The sequence below is a fragment of the Triticum urartu genome, chromosome 2 (assembly GCF_003073215.2).
Source record: "Triticum urartu cultivar G1812 chromosome 2, Tu2.1, whole genome shotgun sequence".
Lineage (NCBI taxonomy): Eukaryota > Viridiplantae > Streptophyta > Magnoliopsida > Poales > Poaceae > Triticum > Triticum urartu.
This window is the reverse complement of record NC_053023.1, coordinates 370,532,111-370,540,820: the sequence shown is the minus strand read 5'-3', so window position 1 is coordinate 370,540,820 and position 8,710 is coordinate 370,532,111. Positions and strand designations below refer to the sequence as shown.

The 8,710-nt window shown below is 43.3% G+C and overlaps 1 protein-coding gene across 1 annotated transcript; it reads right to left on the bottom strand.

Annotated features, from left to right (window-relative positions):
- Positions 1-1,059: 1,059 nt before the first annotated feature.
- Positions 1,060-4,672, bottom strand: LOC125537346 (reactive Intermediate Deaminase A, chloroplastic). The gene is made up of 6 exons (XM_048700656.1): positions 4,371-4,672; positions 2,360-2,475; positions 2,185-2,229; positions 1,690-1,763; positions 1,551-1,600; positions 1,060-1,412 (listed from the first exon to the last, which is right to left on the bottom strand). Exons 1-6 carry the CDS (start codon positions 4,525-4,527, stop codon positions 1,318-1,320), a joined length of 537 nt encoding a protein of 178 aa, XP_048556613.1. The 5' UTR covers positions 4,528-4,672; the 3' UTR covers positions 1,060-1,317.
- Between the last annotated feature and the right edge of the window lie 4,038 nt (positions 4,673-8,710).

Sequence of the window (8,710 nt, the reverse complement as noted above, 5' to 3'; positions counted from 1 at the left end):
TTTTATATCTTAACATAACAGCAGTAGCCTAAATCTTCTTGAAAATAGGATGTGCCTCCTCCCCTTTGATGAGAAAATTATAGGCTTTTGAAGGGGAAAATGTGGCCGAGTTCCAAATGTATTTCCATTGATCAGCATGTCCTCGAAGATTAGCTTGCTCTAAACATGCTTGTGCTTGATGAAACTGTGCAAAGGCTAGATTGGACAGAGGCAGGTGAAAAAGATCTTGGAAGGAGCTGAAGTGAGAGGCCTCTTGGATGGATAGCAATTCATCCTTTGCGAAGGAAAACAGATGAGGGAATTGCAGCTTTAGAGGAACAGGACCCCAACTATCATGCCAAAACATAACTGAGGAACCTTGTCCTACAGAGCAGTGAGCCAATTCCTTGAAAATCGGAAGTAACTTAATGATGGACTTCCACCAGAAAGAGCCAACATGTCTGCTGGTTGGGGCTCTGTTGTTGTAGTAAGACTCCCAAATCAAGTGTACCCAAGAAAGATCACTCTCTTTTTTGGCTAATACCTTAAACTTTAGTCTTGAAACACAATGCCTGCTGCTTGTTATGTGCAAAACAATTGCGGTGGAATTTCTACAAGAGTAGTAGGATAAGTATACAGAAATTCCATGTTGAACAACTGTCAATAAGAAAAGAGATCCCCGTTCAACAAAAGAAGTAATCACACACATTTTAAATTCCTAGTAGGATTGATCACGCGTTTTTCAACGGATCAAAGAGACAGAGCGAGAGTTTTTCAACACAAGCTGCTGAAAATAAATTATGGGTTGCTCAGAGGGGGAGTAGTATCCACACTGTTCGATTATTTTCACATTCCATGTTCCTTAAATAAAGAGTCACGCACCTGTATATCCGTTGTCCACGCGCTTGCGTTGCGTCTACATCTCGTTTCCTTAAAACAAGAGGACCGCAGACTACGTAAGTACAACAGGTCAACAAGAAACTGAGGGAGACGTAGCTAGAAAAGTAGGGATTCGACGGTTTAGATGTGAAAGGCTCAGATCAAACACAAGGGGGGCACCGACACTGTGAAGAAAGAGTATGGGCTAATTCATACGCTCAATTTGACCATTTTAATTTCACGTTTCCTTATACGAGGTTACCGGTTATACAACGAGGCATAAGATTGGACAGGGAGCAATACCCCGCGACCAAACGATGAGAGACAGTACACCGATCACATGCAGTTCAAGACCTTAATTGGATTACAGTGTCATGTAGTGCACTACAGAATAGTAGTGGCCAGCTGCAACGGGCATGGAATGCTTATTGAGGTTTTTGGTGGCCAGCCACGAGGTAACTAGAGGGCAGCAATGCACTCGATCTCAATCCTGGCGTTCAGTGGCAGAGCTGCGACTTGGTAGGTCGAGCGCGCTGGTGCAGGGGCTGGAAAATCTACAAAGGAGAAAAGGTTGAGAAATTCAGAAACAAGGTGAAGGAACATCCTTGCACACGGTTCGTGTGTCAATTACTGCAATCAGAGGCATAGATAGATGGTGACAACAACAAAGGAAGTACAAACATCAGACTTACATTTAGCGTAAATCTCATTCACGTTCTTGAAATCCTGTAGGTCCGCTAACCTGCACGTACAAGAATGGAATTATTCCCAGGGATCATAACATCTTTTAGCAACAAAAATTCCATGTAAAGGGCATGCAGTACTACACACATGATTGTTGTCTTGACAACTGATGAGTAGCTAGCACCACTTGCTTTCAATATTTCACCCATGTTCTTCATAACCTGTCACACAACAGGAGAAACACAAAATAGATGTCAGAAATGGGCACCAAAGTTGCAGCAGATATAGCAGACGTTTATATTTAGTGACTGCAAAGGCAGGATCACCAATACCATCACCTAATTGCATATGATTTCAACATAGAGACTAACCAAATATGCAAAGTCTACCAACAGAGGTCTCTAAAAGGCAGAGCAATGTGTTCAGCGCACCAGAATAATAAATACATTGCCAGATTCAAAGTATATAATACTAATACATGGGTAAGCCTCACAAGGAAACGGTTGGGACTTGGAGTAACTCAGAAACTAAGCAGGGCATAATGTTTGCATCTGACACACTAAGCTCAGATAATGTAGCAACATTTTTTTTCTTTTTCTGTGAGGAAATGTAAGAAACATTTAGTAACATCAAAGCCATCACCTGCTCGGTTTGCTCCTCCACGCTTTCAGAGACAAACTTCCCTGTCTGAAAACAAAAGCAAGGTACTCAACATAAGTTATACTGCTGGCATCTTCAAATAGTGAAGGCACAGATTGATTTTATGATATAGAGAAATAAGAAAAAGGATGAATGAACAAAAGTTTGAGCAGCAAACCTCAGGATTTAGGCCAAGAACGCCCGAGACAAACACAAGATTGTTTGCTTTTATCGCCTGAGAGTAGGGGCCTAGTGCTGCTGGCGCCTTCTCCGTCTGAACAGCCTCCTTTTGAACTATACAGAATATTTTACAAACATCATCACAATGTGACAGCGTGTTCAGATTTAACAGGTCTGAACCTAAAAAAAAGCTTGCGACAAGCAAGGGTACACAAAGCTATAAAGTAGGAGCAAACAAAACTCTGCAGTTATGCATACTGGGGCAAGAATTATTCGAGATCTATTGGTGAACAAATTAGTTAACTTGGAGACTCTTCGTATGTCCTTAGGCCCATTTTGTAGTTCACCAAAATTTTAATCATCTCTAGTGAGCCAGTTTGAAATCACTTATGAATCTTAATCTTCAACAGATAGGCATAAAACAATCCTCTTGACAGTAGAACTGTACTACTAGGTGTGAGGAGGAAGAGGTTAGCCTTGATGGGCAGGTGGTGCCTCAGAAGGACACCTTTCGGTATTTGGGGTCAATGCTGCAGGAGGATGGGGGTATTGATGAAGATATGAATCATCGAATCAAAGCCGGATGGATGAAGTGGCGCCAAGCTTCTGGCATTCTCTGTGACAAGAGAGTGCCACAAAAGCTAAAAGGCAAGTTCTACAAGACAGCGGTTCAACCCGCAATGTTGTATGGCGCCGAGTGTTGGCCGACTAAAAGGCGACATGTTCAACAGTTAGGTGTGGCGGAGATGCGTATGTTGAGATGGATGTGTGGCCACACGAGGAAGGATCGAGTCCAGAATGATGATATACGAGATGGAGTTGGGGTAGCACCAATTGAAGAGAAGCTTGTCCAACATCGTCTGAGATGGTTTGGGCGTATTCAGCGCAGGCCTCCAGAAGCTCCAGTGCATAGCAGACGGCTAAAGCGTGCGGAGAATGTCAAGAGAGGTCGGGGTAGACCAAATTTGACATGGGAGGAGTCCGTTAAGAGAGACCTGAAGGATTGGAGTATCACCAAAGAACTAGCTATGGACAGGGGTGCGTGGAAGCTTGCTATCCATGTGTCAGAGCCATGAGTTGGTCGCGAGATCTTATGGGTTTCACCTCTAGCCTACCCCAACTTGTTTGGGACTAAAGACTTTGTTGTTGTTGTTATTTATACTTATTGTCTATGGCTGCTGTCAGATGTCTTATTTATACTTATTGTCTATGGCTGCTGTCAGGTGCACCCAGCCCTATAGCTTTCTTGTGGTGAATGATGACTAAGCTTGCGTTTCCACTTCATTCGCCAATCGTATTGCTTCTTATGCGAAGAAACATGTCACTTTGCATACTTTCTCATAACTAGCCGCTTCTTGATAGAGTAGCTAGAATCAACAAATGCATCTCAAAACTCTTTTTGTTGACAAAAAACTGTAACAAATTCCTACTGCGTATATTTTTGTGTTTCACATATGAAGAAATGTGCAGAAAAAAAGTTCAAAAGAGCAATAACTAATCAAAGAGAAAAGAAAACAAGGAGGTTAATTTCCATGAGGGATGGAAGCAAAGCTAATAATCTGAAGTTGCTGACCAATCTGGAAAAGAAAGATATTTTTTCCGTTTGAATCTAAAGTCCAACTCCTGTTTGAACATGGAACGGCATGAGTACAAACTTGGTGGTCTTCCTTTGAAAATGAAACCATTACTGACCATCCAGATGGCCCAGGCAATCAGACTATCAGAGTAAAGATTTCCAAGTAGAAAGGAAATTGCAGAGCATCTCTTAATGTTTCAGTTTTCCTTTGCAAGCATTTCAAACTGCATTCCCATAAAACTGTAATACCTTCTATTGTTTATACGCAAACTAAATGAGCGGCATCTGCGAGTAACTGGGAGAGCGCTCGGCTTATAAATTCACAAGGAATCCTATAACCAGTGTATCCGTTCCTTAAGACGCGTCGGATCGATTCGAAGGAGGAAGTGAAGGCGACGTGCTACCGGCGGAAAGAGGGAAATGAGGAGCGTACCGGTGGCGGAGGTGGCGAGGGACGCGGCGACGGGGCCGAAGCGGCGGCGCCCGGCGAATGAGACGGAGGCGGCGGCTGCTGCTGAGAAGGGCAGGCGGATCTCGGCGGCCGGGGAGGCGGCGAATCTGGAGACGGCGGCGGCGGCGCTCCACGCCATGGCTAAAACCCTACTCCACCAACTACGAGCACGGGACGGCAGAAGATTGGATTGTGTTGCTCTCTGTTGGAATGGAGCCGAGTTTTGCGTAGCGATTTGCTACCAGTATAGGAGTATTTTTTAAGAGAAGAAAAATAAAACTGCCGCGACATGTGATGGCGGATTACGCTTTGGAGGTACCGTTTGTCTGTTTCTTTGTTCCTATAGAAAACAAAAAAGTAACGTCATCAAAGGACGGATGTTCGATGCATGACAGACTCGCGGTTTAGCCCTTCTTTGGTTTGGAGAGAAATTTACACAACAGGAAATAACCTTATAAATGACATTTGATTAGGACCTCTTTGTGTGGTTGTGCTAATAGGCCATCACCCCACTGAATTAACCTCTTTGTCAAACTCATTTTGTAGACTCTGAAAGCGCCCTCTAGGCATCCGTCCCTCAGGGGTTGGGAGACCTAAGTATTTGTCCTCAAAACCCTCTTCTGTAACGTCGAGCACAGCTCTAACTTGTTCTTTTACCATGGTGGGACATGAGTCTCCAAAAAGAATGGAACACTTACTAAAATTCAAGTTTTGACCCGTGGCAGCACCAAACATATTTAACGCTTCTTTCACATGTTCAGCTTAATCATGTGAGGCTTCAAAACACAGAGGGTATCGTCTGTGAATAAGAGATGGAATATACCTGGAGCTCTCCTACACACCTTAACCGGTACAATATCACCACTTAATACCTTACTTCTCAGAATAGCAGATAGTCCATCAGCCACAAAAAGGAACAAAAATGGTGAAAGTGGGTCACCTTGCCGAAGCCCCGCGTCGGTGCAAATGAATCTAAGAGGGTCCCATTTAATTTGACAGAATACCTCACCGACGTGATACACGACATTATCCATCCTATCCATCGATGAGAGAAACCCAGCTTTGGAATCACTTGCTCCAAGAAACCCAGTCCACCCTATCATAAGCTTTAGACAGATCAAGCTTGTAGGCACAGAAACTCTTTGTGGGATCCTTTTCTTGTTTGATGTAGTGGAAACACTCAAAAGCCACTAAAGCATTGTCTGTAATCAATCTCCCAGGAACGAAAGCACTTTGTTCTGGTGAGAATATGTCATCAAGTAAAGGCCTTAGATGGTTCACTAAGCACTTCGAAATAACCTTATAAATGACATTTGATTAGGACCTCTCTGTGTGGTTGTGCTAACAGGCCATCACCCCACGGAATTAACCTCTTTGTCAAACTCATTTTGTAGACTCTGAAAAGCGCCCTCTAGGCATCCGTCCCTCAGGGGTTGGGAGACCTAAGTATTTGTCCTCAAAACCCTCTTCTGTAACGTCGAGCACAGCTCTAACTTGTTCTTTTACCACGGTGGGACATGAGTCTCCAAAAAGAATGGAACACTTACTAAAATTCAAGTTTTGACCCGTGGCAGCACCAAACATATTTAACGCTTCTTTCACATGTTCAGCTTAATCATGTGAGGCTTCAAAACATAGGAGGGTATCGTCTGTGAATAAGAGATGGAATATACCTGGAGCTCTCCTACACACCTTAACCGGTACAATATCACCACTTAATACCTTACTTCTCAGAATAGCAGATAGTCCATCAGCCACAAAAAGGAAACAAAAATGGTGAAAGTGGGTCACCTTGCCGAAGCCCCGCGTCGGTGCAAATGAATCTAAGAGGGTCCCATTTAATTTGACAGAATACCTCACCGACGTGATACACGACATTATCCATCCTATCCATCGATGAGAGAAACCCAGCTTTGGAATCACTTGCTCCAAGAAACCCAGTCCACCCTATCATAAGCTTTAGACAGATCAAGCTTGTAGGCACAGAAACTCTTTGTGGGATCCTTTTCTTGTTTGATGTAGTGGAAACACTCAAAAGCCACTAAAGCATTGTCTGTAATCAATCTCCCAGGAACGAAAGCACTTTGTTCTGGTGAGAATATGTCATCAAGTAAAGGCCTTAGATGGTTCACTAAGCACTTCGAAATAACCTTATAAATGACATTTGATTAGGACCTCTCTGTGTGGTTGTGCTAACAGGCCATCACCCCACGGAATTAACCTCTTTGTCAAACTCATTTTGTAGACTCTGAAAGCGCCCTCTAGGCATCCGTCCCTCAGGGGTTGGGAGACCTAAGTATTTGTCCTCAAAACCCTCTTCTGTAACGTCGAGCACAGCTCTAACTTGTTCTTTTACCACGGTGGGACATGAGTCTCCAAAAAGAATGGAACACTTACTAAAATTCAAGTTTTGACCTGTGGCAGCACCAAACATATTTAACGCTTCTTTCACATGTTCAGCTTAATCATGTGAGGCTTCAAAACATAGGAGGGTATCGTCTGTGAATAAGAGATGGAATATACCTGGAGCTCTCCTACACACCTTAACCGGTACAATATCACCACTTAATACCTTACTTCTCAGAATAGCAGATAGTCCATCAGCCACAAAAAGAAACAAAAATGGTGAAAGTGGGCCACCTTGCCGAAGCCCCGCGTCGGTGCAAATGAATCTAAGAGGGTCCCATTTAATTTGACAGAATACCTCACCGATGTGATACACGACATTATCCATCCTATCCATCGATGAGAGAAACCCAGCTTTGGAATCACTTGCTCCAAGAAACCCAGTCCACCCTATCATAAGCTTTAGACAGATCAAGCTTGTAGGCACAGAAACTCTTTGTGGGATCCTTTTCTTGTTTGATGTAGTGGAAACACTCAAAAGCCACTAAAGCATTGTCTGTAATCAATCTCCCAGGAACGAAAGCACTTTGTTCTGGTGAGAATATGTCATCAAGTAAAGGCCTTAGACGGTTCACTAAGCACTTCGAAATAACCTTATAAATGACATTTGATTAGGACCTCTCTGTGTGGTTGTGCTAACAGGCCATCACCCCACGGAATTAACCTCTTTGTCAAACTCATTTTGTAGACTCTGAAAGCGCCCTCTAGGCATCCGTCCCTCAGGGGTTGGGAGACCTAAGTATTTGTCCTCAAAACCCTCTTCTGTAACGTCGAGCACAGCTCTAACTTGTTCTTTTACCACGGTGGGACATGAGTCTCCAAAAAGAATGGAACACTTACTAAAATTCAAGTTTTGACCCGTGGCAGCACCAAACATATTTAACGCTTCTTTCACATGTTCAGCTTAATCATGTGAGGCTTCAAAACACAGGAGGGTATCGTCTGTGAATAAGAGATGGAATATACCTGGAGCTCTCCTACACACCTTAACCGGTACAATATCACCACTTAATACCTTACTTCTCAGAATAGCAGATAGTCCATCAGCCACAAAAAGGAACAAAAATGGTGAAAGTGGGTCACCTTGCCGAAGCCCCGCGTCGGTGCAAATGAATCTAAGAGGGTCCCATTTAATTTGACAGAATACCTCACCGACGTGATACACGACATTATCCATCCTATCCATCGATGAGAGAAACCCAGCTTTGGAATCACTTGCTCCAAGAAACCCAGTCCACCCTATCATAAGCTTTAGACAGATCAAGCTTGTAGGCACAGAAACTCTTTGTGGGATCCTTTTCTTGTTTGATGTAGTGGAAACACTCAAAAGCCACTAAAGCATTATCTGTAATCAATCTCCCAGGAACGAAAGCACTTTGTTCTGGTGAGAATATGTCATCAAGTAAAGGCCTTAGACGGTTCACTAAGCACTTCGAAATAACCTTATAAATGACATTGCAAAGACTTATGGGTCTATAGTCAGACAATCTTGTGGGGTTGGAAATTTTAGGAATAAGGACAATGGAAGTGGAGTTGACTCCCTCTGGCATAATACCGGTCCTAAAAAATCCTTTACCGCCACCAGTACGCTATCTCTGACTGTGCTCCAATTACACTGAAAGAACCTTGCCGAAAATCCATCCGGGCCTGGAGCCTTCAAAGGCCCAATCTGGCATAAAGCGTCTGTGATCTCCTTATCAGTGAAAGGTTTGCATAATTTGATATTATCTTCCTCCGAAACAATGGTCTCTAGAAGGTCCAAGACTGGAGCTGCATTAAGGTTATCATTTACTGAAAAATACCTTTGAAGTAATCAATAGCCATCTTACCCATAGTGGCAAAATCGGCATGAACAACGCCAATACTGTCTATCAGTTCTCTGATTTTATTTTTCCTTGCTCTCCACACAGCTTTGC

Coding starts and splice junctions, on each gene's coding strand:
- LOC125537346 (XM_048700656.1), bottom strand. CDS start 4,527: ATGGCGTGGAGCGCCGCCGCCGCCGTCTCCAGATTCGCCGCCTCCCCG. Junction 2,230..2,359: donor TTCTTGGCCTAAATCCTGAG/GTTTGCTGCTCA, acceptor TTTTGTTTTCAG/ACAGGGAAGTTTGTCTCTGA. Junction 1,601..1,689: donor GTTGTCAAGACAACAATCAT/GTGTGTAGTACT, acceptor TTGTACGTGCAG/GTTAGCGGACCTACAGGATT.